Genomic DNA, 16,628 nt, shown 5'->3' with positions numbered 1-16,628 from the left:
GGATCTGTTACAGTAATGTCAAAAAACAAAGCAATCAGATTTCAGGTATCAGGATTACAATTTTTTTCATTTCAAACCAAAGAAATTAAATGTTTTGAATTTGCATGTAATGTCTTTTTAATTGCTTTTAATCTTCTGTGAGGAGAAGCCTGTCACATAATTTGTTGTGTTGATGTAATAATATGAGATGCTGCGTGTGAAAGTTTCATGTGGAAAAAAGAGTTAAAATTCATCCAGAGGGCCAAAATACACACAGGGAAAGCGAGGATCAGCTTTCTGCATCAAAAAGACAAGTCAAAATGAAAAATATCAGATTTTTTCATAACAATCCTCATCTCTGTCGAGCCCCAATGCTGATGGCACAACTGCTAATAAAAAAGCAGGCTCCAGTTGTGCCAGCATGAGAGAGATAGAAAATCAATGAATGCCCAAGTAAAAGTGCAGAAAGACATTTTAAGACTTGGATTCAAGAGTTTGCATGGCTCAGGTATGATCATCGCACACAGAAAATGTTTTGTGACTTTTGTTAGAAAGCGGGCGGAGAAATAGCAGGGAAAGCAGATTTCATTACCGGAAAGAACCATTTCAAAAGAGACTGTGAGAAAACAGGGCTTAAAAAGTTTGTGACTCTGTAATCGCAGAGTGCTCCACAAAAACCACCATAGGTACAAGCAGTGTCTCGTGCATGTGAACTACATGACTTTCTGTTCCCACTTTAAGGGAACTTGGATGCTGATGCTGTAAAAGGAGGCCAGACATACATAACACACGACATAACTGAAAGTAAGTGTTTTAAAAATTTTAAACGTAAGTTCAGTCTTATGTGGCACTTAAAAATCATTTGTGGATGTGTTTTTTTCTTATAGGAGCTAATGGCTCCTTAATAGATTATTTTGTCTGCAGCCCTGCTTTTGACATAACACAATATAGACATCTGCATGATTTTAGTTCTGGTTATCTCTTGCTAGTTGTGACTCACATGAGTTTATAGTTTACTCAGAATGGTGCAATAAAGTAAAAAAACTGTGTGATCGGCAGTTCTGCAGACAGAAACACCTTATTGATGAGAGGGATCAATGGAGAATGGCTGGGCTGGTTTGAGCTTATAGAAAGGCTACAGTAATTCAGATAATCACTCTGTACAATTATGCTGAGCAGAAAAGCGAAAATGAAAGTGCAATGCATCGAGCTATGAGGCAGATGGGCTGCAACAGCAGATGATTACATTTGGTTCCACTTCTGTCAGCCAAGAACAGAAAGCTGAGGCTGCAGTGGGCACAGGCTCATCAAAACTGAACAGAGGCTGGATGTGGTGTAATGGTGTGTGGAATGTCTTCTTGGCCACTTTGGGCTTGTTAATAAAAAATCATCACTTAAACGCCACAGCCTTTTTGAGTATTGTTGCTGACCATGTGTATCCCTTCATGGCCACAATTTAGCCATCTTATAATGGCTACTTCTTGCATGATAATGCATCATGTCACAAAGTAAAAGTCATCTCAAACTGGTTTGAACATAACGATGAGTTCAGTGTCCTTCGTTGAAAATCTGCAGGCACTGCATGATGCAATCATGTCAACATGGACCAGAATCTCAAAGGAATGTTTCCAATATCTTGTGGAATCCATGCGATGTAGTATTGAGGCTGTTTTGAGAGCAAAGGGAGGCCCTATCCAGCATTAATTGAGTGTTCCTAATGAAGTGTTCTGTGAGTGTATATTCAGGTACATAGTTATCTGGATTTGACAGGTCATTGTTATTTTAGCTGTCTGCCACAGTATTTGGAGCTGAGGTTAATTAACACACAAGTTCAAAGTGCAGACTTTCAACTTTAATATGAGGGTGTTTGTCATGATTGGGAGGGGAAGGTGGATGCAAATGTAGCTTATATATTGTGAAAAGTACAACCTAACCAACCAAGACTATGACAAAAATCTAAACAAAAGCATTAACTTGAACAGTGGTAAAACAAGCTAAAAACATCACACTACAAGGAAAACTGTGGCATACACAACAACAAAAGCTTGACAATGGAACACACAGAAACCAGAACGTAAATAGGGTTGCTTATTAGGAGTAACACAGAACATGCGATCAGTGGGACATGTGACATGGGCCACAAACCTACAGAGATTAGCATTTCCCTCTTTTAACACACCACATTCAGACAAATGTAATTAGCTGATAGGTTGATTCAGGTGCTAAACTAGAAAGGATGTAAAATCCTGCTATACAGTGGCCCCTGGCTTCAAACAAAGTTTCTGAGTTTGTCTTGAGCAAGGCTAAGACGGTCCATGCGTTTCTGAATGTCAATGCGGCGTCTGCTGACATCCGACTCTTCATGCAAGGCATCGGCCACGTTGGTACCATCCACTAAACCCAGTATCTCACTGCACAGCAGCTGAGCGGATTCCTTCAGCATGAAGTATCGGATCAGCATGGGCACCTGGTCAGCCAAGCGCTGCACCACGATCTGTCAGGAGAGGGAAAAATCTCTATAACTCAAAATTTCCAGGTTTTAAGGTAAATTTTTAATTGATGTGTATTTTTCTTATCGCTTGTAAAATGATAGAAAGCAATGTAGTTCAAAATAATATTAATGCAATAAGTATTTGTGAGAACTATTTAATAATGAAAAATATCTTAATACCAGAATGTTTTTAAACAACATATTTGATTTGATTATTATGCATACCCTACTGTTTAAATATAGCTATAATAACAATTATGACTAATTACTACTAAAATATACCTCATAATAAGCCTGCAGCATTTCAGGATATTTGTTTCTGTTGTCAAACCCAGCAAAGTTGTCTTCTGAAGCATTTTTTCCCTTAGCAGGCTTAATCTCATTCAAGGTCTTGAAGTAGATGCCATCTTGAGTGTAGACCAATTGCTCCATCTCAAACTGCTCCATGATCCTCTGCTCCACCTTGGCTTCCTGCTTTGACTGAATGTTGTCGATCTTGTTCTGTGGTGTTGATTTTAAGTATGTGGTTATAGAGCTTCACAAAGAATGGATTTAACTGGTTCAGAAATATTTCACACTTTCACAATACAAATGCTTTAAAACTTAAGAATTATATTTACCATAGCAACACACTGGAGGAAAGGGTAGTTGAGGAAGCAGGTTTTGGACACATCTGAAAACTCTTTCTGAATGGTTTCTGAAACACACAAGATTATTATAATATATTACTACATTCACCAATGCTTTATTTTCTTGTAGCCTTTAAAAAAGGAATTAAACAGCATGCTGCATTTTTTTTTATGCACTTCAACGAGGAAAAAAAAAGAGGCTGGTGAGAAATTGCTATGGTATAATAGTATTTTGAAGACTTAAGTTCAGTGTTGGTAACAGTAGCTCTGCTTTGCATCAGGCCACATCTCACCATCCCAATGTTGATAATTTCCCTATAACAACACTTCCCAGTGTTTTATTCCTTATGTACAATACACCATTTGGGTAAACTTCCATCAATAGAAGTGTCTGATCTGATGTCATCTTGCAACACAATTTTAGAGCTGTACAGAAGTACAACACAATTATTGAATCTTTGTATGAAGACATCTTTGGTATGTAAATAATCAGATCCATAAGTATTGGGACAGTGACACGATTTTCATATTATTCCCGCATCACCACAATGGATCTGAAATGAAGTAATCAACATGTGATAGAAGTACAGACTTTCACCTTCAATTCAAGTGGCTTAAAAATATATTGCATTAACAGTTTAGGAATTACAGACATTTTTATGGACTCCATCCATTTTCACAGGATCAAAAGTAATTGGACAATTGCCTGATAAGTAGTTTCATGGCCAGGTTTGGCTTGTTTCCTCATTATTTCATGACAAATTAAAGGAGATAATTCCAGTTGATTCCAAGTGTTCCAAGAATTTACATTTGGTAGCTGTTCATGAGAACTCCAAAGAGGTATTGATGCAAGTGAAGGAGGCCATCATTAGACTGAAAAAACAAAAAAAGATCTAACAGAACCTATTAGAGAGATAGCTGAAACTTAAGGAGTGGCAAATCAACAATTTTGTACATTTTTAAAAAGAAGGAATGCACTGGCGAGCTCAGCAACACCAAAAGGCTGGGAAGACAACTAAAGTGGATGATTGCAGAATTCTTTCCTTGATGAAGAAATACCCATTCACAGTATCTACTGTAGCAAAGTCAGTAACACTCTGGAGGAGGTAGGCTTATCATTGTCAAAGTCTACAATCAAGAGACACCTACATGAATGTAAATACAGACGATTTACCTCAAGATGCTAACCACTGGTAACACTCAAGAACAGAAAGGCCAGATTAGACATCGCTTTAAAAAAAAAAAAGCCTCATCTCAACCCAACTGAGCATGCTTTTCACTTACTGAAGACAAAACTGAAGGCAGAAAGACCCATAAACAAGCAGCAACTGAAGTCAACTGTAGTAAAAGCCTTGACAGAGGAAACTCAGCATTTGATGATGTCCGTGGCTTCCAGATTTCAGGCGGTGAATGACTGCAAAGGATTTGTATCCAAGTAGTGAAAATAATCCTAATATTTATGATTGTTAGTTTGTCCAATTACTTGTGAGCCTGTGAAAATGGAGGGACTCTGTATACATATGCTACACTATATGATAAAACCATAATTTGGAAAAATTACTGTTCTTTGTAATGACTTCAGTAATTTTTTTTGTATGTGATATACTGTATGTTCCATGTCCCTTTCAGATAAATACTGATAAATAAACACATTTAAATTGGGTTGTTTATGTTATTGGTCTACTAAATCTATTGAAAGTTAATGAATGAAAGTCGTGAAGGTTAAGAGGTGGAAACCTACCTCTGATGCCCCTGAGTGTCTGAATAGCTGGTCCTGTTAGCTGGATCACAAGCTTCTGCACCACCATCTCAAACACCTTGTAGTCACTGAAACCAGGCAGTTCACGTCCTCTGTGCTTCAGGTCATATTCACTCACCACTTCCTGGACCGTTTTGTGGACTGTATTGGGTTTAAAATTTAACCAAAAATGAACTTCCCCATCAGTTCCCATCAATAGGCATCATTTCACTGGAGTTTCCACAAGGTTTATTTTAGCTGCTCTAGACCAATACTAGCTAAAGTTTATTAGAAATATTTGTTCCTCTACACCAGGGTTGTGTAATCTTATCTAGAAAGGGCTGGCGTGGGTGCAGGTTTTCATTCCAACCAAGCAGAAGCAACACCCAAATATATTGAAAGTCAAGTTGAATTGATTAAACAGGTGGAATCAGATGTGGCTCCTGCTTGATTGGAATGAAAACCTGCACCCACACCGGGCCTTTTCAGATAGGATTGGACACCCCTGATAGTTCTGCATGCATAGTTCTCTCCATGTTGACAGTGTGCTTTTTTTTTTAGAAAATATATTTTGACGCTTGGAAATTATTAAAATGATTTGGCATGGCTTCTGCATACGAGGACTGTGTACTCACATGATGCCTTTGTGTTGTCAAGATAATCTTTCCACTTTTTGAATTCAGACCGAAGCATTACAAACAAGTTGTCATTGTTGACCACTTCCCCAGATGCCAAGCGGTTGATCTTATCATTAAATTTTGTCAAGTTCTGAAAGAACAAGCAACCATGAACAAGACATAGCCAGGCTGATATAAGGCTCTGGATTTTAAAAAAAATTACACACATCAATAAAAAATATCTTCCTCTTCTGTGGGTCCAGTGGTGGACCAGCTTCACACTGACTTAGCTCTTTTCTCAAGCTCCACAGCTGCTTCTTGATATCCTCTGAGATCAGAGGTAACGATTTCTAAAAAAAAAAAAGAAAAAGAAAAAGAAAAAGATCAGAAACCTAGAATTAATGGGCTAATATTTTGTCACACAGCCTTTGACAAGTATGCCCATTGCAGTCATCATGGACATTTACATTTAATCATTTAGCAGATGCTTTTATCCAAAGCTTTCTTCTTTCCAGGTCTGCATTTTTCCACAAAATTCTTTTTTAGCTCAGACAGTAGTCATGCAATGTCATGTGTTTATGTGTGTCAGATGATCACACGGAGTGAAACGTCATTTGGGCTTATATTTTCAGTCAGTTTCACTGACACATCCATAACATTTCACCAGGGATTTTAGATGGCGCATGTGAACAGTCACAGGTGTAAGGAACATGAATAAGGTAAATTAGTTGCTCTGTTATTCTAGCTATAGATGTTATATTTTAGCCCTACCATCTAATATAATGACCAGCTGTCAGTGGGGATTGCTTTTGTGTCATCTAGTAGCCCTCTGTAATACTCAATCATTCATGACTGCCTTTACTGATTTTCTGAACATATTGGCAAACTGTTCTTAATTACATTGAAATATAATAATAAGGAATAGTATAAAAAAAAGTGTAAAAAGAGCTGTAACATACTTTGATGTGATCAACCAGGTCTTGAGTCAGTTTTTTCGCAAGACACTGAATAGTTGCTTTCTCCTCGTACAACAGGCAACTGGAAATAAATAAACAAATGACAGTAAGTTCCCAGTTATTACAAGTGGGTCAAATGTCACAAATAATGAATGAGTTCTTTATACCTGAAGAATTCATGATGTCTGAAGAATTCCTTCTCTACTCGAGTGGCCTCAGACAGAGAGATTTTATCATCAATTTGCTGTTGGCCACGGCACTTAACGATGAGATACCCTTTGCTTAAGGGAATGACCTGATTTCGGACTATTTTCAAGATGTTTTTTTCTGTTCCTCTGTCTACAAGGTCTGGCTTTGTGAGAATAGCTGTTAGGAAAAAAAAGTATAATATTATTATTATTACTAACAACAACAACAACAACAATAATAATAATAATAATAATAATAATAATAATAATAATAATAATAATAATGAATATAGCTGCCCATTAAGGAGCCAAGGACTATATGAGGGAAATGAGAAGCCATTTCTACTATCAACTCTTGTTTACTGAACAGATATACTAAATTTGTTGGCTTTATGGCAAGCTGTTACTGAGATATGGTCTCACTTCCTGTGAAGCAGCTTTACAAGCCAATTTGTTTGTGTGTTACAGTGTAACCATGCTGAATACTGCGCACAAAGATGAGACCAAGTTTTAGGTGAAGAAGCAATAAAAATATCCCAGTTTTTACTGTCTTTGTGTTTTGCAGATCACAACTCAAGAAGACTCAGGCTACATCAAGAACACTTGGCACCTGCTATGGAATAATTAGAAAGAAGAATCATAATCTGTTTTTGTTTGGATCAAATGTCATGAGCAGTTTTACTAATTTGTGAAGGATAGCGCCCCTAGAGGTAAATTTAGACATAACTTCTTGGCATCCCTCATGTCTTGGTCTTTTACTCACATACTAAGTTTGGTCTGAATACAATAAATCATTGCTAAGACATGCCCTTACTTTCTGTTATAGAGACATTTTAAACAAACTGTCCCACATATTACAAAAAAATAACAACAAGTTTTCTTCAGGTTGGTCCCATGATGATGTCATGACTGAACAAAATTTGTTGGAGAAAAAGCAAAAAACAAAACAAAACACGTTAATAATAATAATAATAATAATGATACTACTACTACTACTACTACTACTACTACTAATAATAATAATGTTGCTGTTATTGTTAACTGGCTTGGTTGAAACTTTACCCAATGTCCTTTTTCCTTCAGGATCCACTTCCTGTGCCATTTTCAGAGCTTCTGTTGTTGCTATGTCAACATTACATGGGACCACGACCAAATTTATAGTTTGGTCCTTCTCTATATATTTCCATATGAGATTTTTGATCTAAGCAACAATAAAACAAGCAATGTTACTGTTAAATGTCCTTAATATGGTTAGAAAAAAGGGTCAAGTCACAGTTTACACTAACCTGATGTCCGATGTCCTCCGGTTGACCTTTTACAGGAACTCGGGCAATCCCAGGGAGATCGATCAGTGTGAGGTCACACACATCAGGAGCCATGATCTCCAGGGTGATGAGTTCATCACAAATCCCAAAACCTTCCCCAGCCAGCTCATTCTGGGCTGTTAGAAATATGTAAATAGTATTAAAAGAATTATAAACATTGTTCTAATGATTTATGATAATGAGCTTCATAGAAAGTGTTAGGTTAAAAACTGCTGGCTAATCAACTTTTATTTATATATTTGTTTTAAATCTAATGGACAAATCTTTCTTAAAGCACACACCTCGATAGAAATTCTAAAGCAGAACCTGACAGCAAGGTTCCTCTTTCAGAACCATAAGAAAGGAATCTTATCTGTTTGTCTTTAGCTCTTTATTTTATTACTCCCAGTAATTTTACCAACCTGCTTTAACGTAGCCCTCAACCAGTGATGGGTCATCAAACTCAATGAACTGATCTTTGTAAGATATTACGGCTTGCCATTGAACACCACATTTAATCTTCCTCAGCTTTAACTCCAGTGGACATCTTGTCACAATACCTAAAGTTGAAAAAGCACATTATACATCACCTTTTGTTTGCTACTTCTCCTAATGTCAAACGGACAAATTTCACCTTTAGTGTATGTGTGTGTGTGTGTGTGTGTGTGTGTAAAAGTGAGAATGTTGTAGCTTGATTTTTTCTTTAAACTGACAAATGTTAAACTAACAAACAAACTCAAATCTTAAAAAGTAGTAAAAAGTAGTCATATATGTAAAGTAATATATTTATTACTCTGTAAGAGAAATGGGAAACAACCCACCACTTCCTCTGGGCAATGCCACTCCAGATAGCGCTTCTAACACAGAGCTTTTTCCAGAACTCTGATCTCCAATAACAGCTATAGTTGGCAAAGCTAAATCTTCAATTCCAATCAGTCTCAAAGAATCAATCAGATCAATATAAGGACGGAACCTCTCCTCTAAATGGCTATGGACACCCCCTTCCATTGGCTTACTGTGTATAAGTAAAATACATCAAGTTTTATAAACAGTGTGACAATCACACAAGTTGATGACTGCATGATCAGATTAAATTCACACTGACCTCTTTTCCCCAGCATCAGCATTGTCTTCATAGCTTCCTTGTTCACTCTCCAATATCCAGGAAACAAATTCCATATGTGCAGCTGTTGTTGCTTTCTTTGAATGCTTTTTACATGTAGAAATAATAATTTTTAGTTCTCCCACATCACAGAAATTAAGGTATTTTACTTAACTGGCTGTGTACAGCAACTTGATTTCACAAAGGATGTGAATAAACTGGAAGTGATATACAGTGAGGGAAAAAAAGTATTTGATCCCCTGCTGATTTTGTAAATTTGCCCACTGACAAAGAAATGATCAGTCTATAATTTTAATGGTAGATTTATTTGAACAGTGAGAGACAGAATAACAACAAGAAAATCCAGAAAAACGCATGTCAAAAATGTTATAAATTGATTTGCATTTTAATGAGGGAAATAAGTATTTGACCCGTCTGCAAAACATGACTTAATACTTGGTGGCAAAACCCTTGGTGGCAATCACAGAGGTCAGACATTTCTTGTAGTTGGCCACCAGGTTTGCACACATCTCAGGAGGGATTTTGTCCCACTCCTCTTTGCAGATCTTCTCCAAATCATTAAGGTTTCGAGGCTGATGTTTGGCAACTCGAACCTTCAGCTCCCTCCACAGATTTTCTATGGGATTAAGGTCTGGAGACTGCCTAGGTCACTCCAGGACCTTAATGTGCTTCTTCTTGAGCCACTCCTTTGTTGCCTTGGCCGGGTGTTTTGGGTCATTGTCATACTGGAATACCCATCCACGACCCATTTTCAATGCCCTGGCTGAGGGAAGGAGGTTCTCACCCAAGATTTGACAGTACATGGCCCCGTCCATCGTCCCTTTGATGCGGTTTGTCCTGTCCCCTTAGCAGAAAAACACCCCCAAAGCATGATGTTTCCACCTCCATGTTTGACGGTGGGGATGGTGTTCTCGGGGTCATAGGCAGCATTCCTCCTCCTCCAAACACAGCGAGTTGAGTTGATGCCAAAGAGCTCCATTTTGTTCTCATCTGACCTCAACACTTTCACCCAGTTGTCCTCTGAATCATTCAGATGTTCAGTGGCAAACTTCAGATGGGCATGTATATGTGCTTTCTTGAGCAGCGGGCGCTGCAGGATTTCAGTCCTTCACGGCGTAGTGTGTTACCAATTGTTTTCTTGGTGACTATGGTCCCAGCTGTCTTGAGATCATTGTCAAGATCCTCCCGTGTAGTTCTGGGCTAATTCCTCACTGTTCTCATGATCAATGCAACTCCACAAGGTGAGATCTTGCATGGAGCCCCAGGCCGAGGGAGATTGTTATTTTGTGTTTCTTCCATTTGCGAATAATCGCACCAACTGTTGTCCCCTTCTCACCAAGCTGCTTGGCAATGGTCTTGTAGCCCATTCCAGACTTGTGCAGGTCTACAATCTTGTCCCTGACATCCTTGGAGAGCTCTTTGGTCTTGGCCATGGTGGAGAGTTTGGAATCTGATTGATTGATTGCTTCTGTGGACAGGTGTCTTTTATACAGGTAACAAACTGATATCAGGAGCACTCCCTTTAAGAGTGTGCTCCTAATCTCAGCTCGTTACCTGTATAAAAGACACCTGGGAGCCAGAAATCTTTCTGATTGAGAGGGGGTCAAATACTTTTTTCCCTCATTAAAATGCAAATCAATTTATAACATTTTTGACATGCGTTTTTTTTGGATTTTTTTTGTTGTTATTCTGTCTCTCACTGTTCACACTCTCACATTTCTTTGTCAGTGGGCAAACGTACAAAATCAGCAGGGGATCAAATACTTTTGTCCCCTCACTGTATATATATATATATATATATATATATATATATATATATATATATATATATATATATATATATATATATATATATATATATGCGTGTACACACACACACACACACACACACACACACACACACACACACACACACACACAGAACCCATATGCCAGACGTCTGTGGCTGGAGAACTGTAATAAAAATGCCCATATTTGTGCAATAAGTCAACAAACCAAAAGTATGTCCTGTTTGGACTGTCCAAGTTTTAATTTGGCCTCTTTAATTTTCACGTTAATCTCAACCTGAGGAACCGGCCAGTGTTATAGAAGGGTCATTCTATGGGAATGTGCATTTTTCTGTCCCTGGACTTCACAGAATGATTATACTTGAAAAAACACTTTATTGATACAATGTATTTATATTTTAAAGTAAAACAATATGTTATTTGAACAATTACACTTTCTTGAGCCATCAATGTTGCTATATTTGTTTTTTTAATCAATTATATAGAATTCCAAGCACCATAAAATTGCTTGTCCTCACTGTCATGTATAGAGGTTGAGTGCTGTATTTTGAAGTCAGAAACATGTTTCTGTTTTTTACCATTTAAGCAACAATAATGTATGCATATTTATCAAATATGTGCTATAAATGACTTTAAAAATCTAAATGTCAAATAAATATTGTAAAATATATAATAAAAGTAGTTGTCCCCTGGAGTCATGACACTGGTGTTACCGTACAATAAAAGTGTCTTATTTTGAAATACATTTTTTTATTTAAAAAAAAAAGATGGTAATGTTACGCCACAGCCAGCAGAGGGCACTGCGGTACGGCCGCTGACTGGTCACGTGACCCTTTTGTTTTCGTTCACTTCCCGCTTGGACACTGAGTTAAGTTTGAGCATGTCTCTGATTTGTCACAGGTGCCCATGTTTTGAGTTAATTAGGTTTGTTAGTTAAACCCCCCGTGTGACTGCGCACATCGCGTAGTATTATAGTTGGTTTACGTTCGTCAAGTCAAGGACGTGTAACGGTATGTGCTAATGTGTAGCATGCTAGCGGTCGTAGCTAAATGCCCAGAGTTTGTATAGTCAGTAGAGACCGCGCTATCTGTTTCTTTGTTTCTTGTTAAGTAATAAAGACTGTGACCTGCATCCGCCTCCAGTCTCGTTCCGTAACAGGTAACACCAGTGACATTTTCACTGAGGGGTGTACTCACTTTTGTTGCCAGCGGTTTAGACATTAATGGCTGTGTGTTGAGTTATTTTGAGGGGACAGCAAATTTACACTGTTACACAAGCTGTACACTCACTACTTTACATTGTAGTAAAGTGTCATTTCTTCAGTGTTGATACATGAAAAGATATAATCAAATATTTACAAAAATGTGAGGGGGGTGCTCACTTTTGGTGTGTGTGTGTGTGTGTGTGTGTGTGTGTGTGTGTGTGGAACATAACGTGGAAGTCAAGTGCATGCAATTGGGGTGAGTAAGTTCTTCTGACCGAGCCCCAGAGATGATATTAACTGGTATCATGATGACCAGATCATGTGCCTGATTCCAGAGCCCCTAAGACTGAATAAGGTGTTCAGGTGAAATTGATCAGAGGTTCTGGGAAATCATTCTGAGACAGCTAGACAAGTGAAATAAGGCAACATAAATTGTAAAATGGGGACATAGCATTACATAAAATAGTAGCAGACAACTACAGTTTAGATAATGGTCTTTGTTGGGACTTTTTTAGTTGTTACTCTTAATTGAGTTCAAATGTACTTAAACTGTTTATGAACATTCAAGTGTTTTGTCCTACTGTCAATGAGTTTGACTGCATGCCAAGTGGAACCATTTTCTTAATTAGAATTGAGGAATAAGAATCTTTGTGTATGTCACTGGGGTTACTGTGTTTTTTCTGAATCATTTTCTGTATCATTAAATAAAATGTTATGTTTGACATGATTTTTATATTCCTTACATTCTGCTACACTCAAGAGTTCAGATTCCAAGGACTGCATCATTACTTGTTATAACAGTTACTTATATATATATATATATATATATATATATATATATTTTTTCATTTTATAGGACATTCATGGTTGTGCAACAGAAAAAAACAATTCAACCACACTTTTAACAAACCATAACAAAGCTGTCACGTATCGTGACGTAACGGACATAAGGTAAGATGCAAGCGTAGTGTGAACAGTTTTATTGAGAGACACACAGGCAGGTAAATCCAGAACGTGATCCAAAAACGTAATCCAGTAACATGCAAAGTTCAGACGATCGGCAAACAGGCATAAACGAGGCAAGGCAGGAATCAAAGTCGTGGTCACGGGATACAGGGTCGATATGCCAAACATGAAACATAAACAACAGTGAGGGACTGGTAGCAGAGAAACCAGCATGGACTTAACAAACGAACCTAAACATGACATGAACTATGACTATGAATCTAAACATGAAACTATGGACTGACTGTGGTTATCTATCGTAGTTTAGGACTCTAAACTAATCTACAACAACTCATTAAATATTCCGCGCGGTGTGCTGGGAGGCGCGCGGTATTTAAACAATCATACTCAGCGTCGTAATAGCTGACGGCTGAGGGCAGTTCAGACACACGTGAAACAATAGCCAATGACAGAACGGGGAGGAGACATGACAGAAACATAAACAAATGCACCTGGCGAAATGTCACGATTGTCCACAAGGGAAAAGCAGGTGCTCGCGCGCTCACATGCTCCACAGCGCGCTGCTTAAAGGGGAACTCGTGACAAAATCAAAATAAAATAATTTTCTGATTTGCTGCATTATTAATGTTATTCTCTATCTCTGACTACATGTGCTGAAGAGATTGAAAAATATTTCATAAAGGCCTTTATTATTGCCAAATGAGTAAGGGAAGACCAGTGACAAATAGACGGTGCATGCCATATCTAAATAAATGCACCAAAAAAGACAAAAGCTGTCATTTAAGTGTATTCATACAGCTAATAATTTAAGTAATAATCTGATCAATAATAAGTTTAAGTATTAAAAAAAGGAAATACATTTTAAGACATTCTGCCATTCCGAAAGTGCATGTTTCTGTAGAATGACCCAGAAGCTTTGTTCAAAAACTAGGAGTAACTCAATCATACAAACAAGAAGACCCACTACCAAGAACTGTCTCTGTTTCATAATTGATCAACAACTAAAATAACATTTTATGCAATTTATACTTTATTAGCTGTTAGCTAATATTCAACATTTTCACATTGAAGTGGTTCTGACTAATATGCAAGAAATTCTCCAAAAATACTTACTCAAGGTGAGCTTTCTATTGGGAAAAGAACATACTAGCTCCTTGCTATACAATATAAACCTTGTTCAAGTCTACATCGTAATGAGAAGCTTTGTTACTTACTCAGGTCGAGGTCTGAGCCTCTGCGGCAGGAGTGGCCTTACACCTCAGGCTTACTCTCACCAGTCACTTCTAAAGTTTACAAATCTCCAAAGTGGATTTAGTTTATTTCAGAATAGTTTCAAGCAGAATAACAATTGTGAATAGAGTAATTGACAATAACTATGGTGTAAGTCTTCATCACGAAAGTCCTGACAAAGAACAAACAGTTTCACATGCAGTATATATAGTATCGCCCAGACACATCGAATCCTTAATGTCAGAATCATTGGTATCCATGGCAACAAGTTAAACATTGACAGGTTATGAACTGTCCAAAAAAAGAATGCATCTGCAAAGCATTTATTGAGCATGTGTGTTTTTCAGTCACACAGGATGTTGAGCTAACCCACAATATCCTGTTGAGTCCACCTGTAGCTTCATAATGCCTAAGTGAATATTACTCAGTCGTATGTCAGCTATAGCTTATAAGAAAGCACTTTGCACCGTTCATATCCTACATGTAAGCAAAGCAATACAGCATCTTTGTTATTTTAACACTTTGTATTCATTCAGTTGACATGTATGCTAGAGCTTGGCTTAGGCCATGTTCATGTGGTTCAGGAAGTGGTTTTTCAAGAAGTGGTTTAACAGCAGTATCTTCTACATAGATTTGAATTCTTAAAGTTTTTTGTATTCTTATGACTTTTCTTATCGGTTTCTCTATGGCACTCACAAAATCGATCGGCCATCATGCAATCTGTTGGGCCCTCAGAGATCATGTGGTAGTTGTCAGTGATCAGCACTTCCTGATGATTCTTTATTCTTCCTGCCCTTTCTTCTTTTCTTTCTTCATTTCTAAAACTTTGGTTGGGCCTGTAGGGTGTACAAGGTTTGCATCAGGATGGAAGTAGTATATTCCCCTGAGTGTCAAGCTCCAATTCTGATTTTGCAAATCCACATTCTAATAATTGGCCATCAATGCTTTTGTATGTCCTTTTTCATAGAGATGTGCTCTATCAATGAGTACCTTGTGTTACGAACCCGGTCTAGGTCGGGCCGCAAGATACAAAAAGAAAAAAGAGAAAAGGGTTGGTGAGACCAAGATTGCGTTTGTTTAGTTTATTCGCCACATGGAGCACCTTTTATATACACAGTGGTTTTAATCTTCAGAAGCCGGCCAGGCCAAAATAATAAACAAAAATACTCTCTAACTTACCAAAGAACACCTTCTTCCCTCACTCCCTAGCTAACCCAAAAACAGGGGAAAAGAAGAATCAGCACAAATGGCGCCAATGTCCTATTAACCACTCTTAACCGTGCACTATTTACAGACGTGACTATTAGTGTTAATTAACAAAAGTAATATGTGTATATATATACACACACACACACACACACACACACACACACACACACACGTGTATTACATGAATCGTAACGGGGCAGTACATAAACAAAGTCATACACAGGCGAAAAGCATGTCTCACTACACACAACACAATGGCAACGATCTGCCCTGGGATGGAGACTGACAAGGCTTAAGTACACTTAAGTACACAATATTTACAGCATAAGTATGCATTTAGCAATTTGACCAATTTCACCTATTGTGAATGCATAAATAGAGATTATGGTAACTAATAAAACAGTTTTTATCATAGATCCTTCATTTTGTAATAGGTCAACAGCATACATTATCCAGACTAAACCTATGACTACCGATTCTAGATGATGTCATGCGACATAATAATTCACACAATTCAGTAAAGTCATTACAAAGGTTGTAACCATACATGCATGCGTCTCATTTCCCTGTAATCGAATTCCAGCCCTTGCTGCTCAGGAAAATTTGGCATACTATTAACACAGTTGACACTTTGCCCCTAATGCAAATTGACTGCAAATTATCTGCCATATTGACCAAATTGTCCGAACACTCAATAAGAGGCTTACCTCTGTGGTCAGTGGTAGTTGTAAGTCTGCGGGCCCCTTTCGGGGCTCGGTGGCATTGTCAGCAAGTTTCAAAAGGTTGCTTGATATGGCAGTAGCTAAGATTTGGATCCTGGATTGAGCTTTCAATCGAGTTCTAAGGTGAAGTATACTGAGTTAGGTGTAGTTAGAGGTTCATATAGAGCCTGCAGTGTGATTGTACTGTGGGGGCCTCTTAATTGTACTATACTATATATAGAAACATTTTCACATGTTTGTAAAGGCAACCTTACTCATTCTCCTCCTTTGTTTAGACCTGCCCTTCTTCAGCAAAAGTCTCTCTTCTTCATCTGTGTTTTTCTTTCTCCATTTTCTTGCATATGTGGTGCAACATTTTCCACAACATAATTCCAATTACAGACAGGCTTATTACCAAAAGGGTCCACCACCAATCTTTTAACCATGAGATTATTTTCCTCAGAATTGTGAGGGCCTCGTGTGTCCAATTCAAAGCATTTAATACT

The 16,628-nt window shown here is 37.8% G+C and overlaps 1 protein-coding gene across 2 annotated transcripts; it reads right to left on the bottom strand.

Moving 5' to 3' along the window:
- Positions 1-1,809: 1,809 nt before the first annotated feature.
- On the bottom strand, positions 1,810-14,520 carry LOC108258859 (interferon-induced GTP-binding protein Mx2). Of its 2 annotated transcripts, none has more exons than XM_017457811.3 (14): positions 14,197-14,520; positions 9,008-9,111; positions 8,724-8,917; positions 8,325-8,462; positions 7,885-8,039; positions 7,661-7,799; positions 6,578-6,776; positions 6,414-6,492; positions 5,682-5,804; positions 5,473-5,605; positions 4,841-4,999; positions 3,091-3,167; positions 2,753-2,971; positions 1,810-2,473 (listed from the first exon to the last, which is right to left on the bottom strand). In XM_017457811.3, exons 2-14 carry the CDS (start codon positions 9,079-9,081, stop codon positions 2,249-2,251), a joined length of 1,914 nt encoding a protein of 637 aa, XP_017313300.1. In that variant the 5' UTR covers positions 9,082-9,111; positions 14,197-14,520; the 3' UTR covers positions 1,810-2,248. The 2 variants fall into 2 exon arrangements, with proteins under 2 accessions (XP_017313300.1, XP_017313301.1); XM_017457812.2 differs by lacking the exon at positions 14,197-14,520 and adding an exon at positions 14,096-14,167.
- Positions 14,521-16,628: the final 2,108 nt, after the last annotated feature.

This window comes from Ictalurus punctatus, chromosome 26, assembly GCF_001660625.3.
Source record: "Ictalurus punctatus breed USDA103 chromosome 26, Coco_2.0, whole genome shotgun sequence".
Classification (NCBI taxonomy): domain Eukaryota; kingdom Metazoa; phylum Chordata; class Actinopteri; order Siluriformes; family Ictaluridae; genus Ictalurus; species Ictalurus punctatus.
The sequence above is the reverse complement of the archived record's forward strand: the minus strand, read 5'-3'. Positions and strand labels throughout refer to the sequence as shown.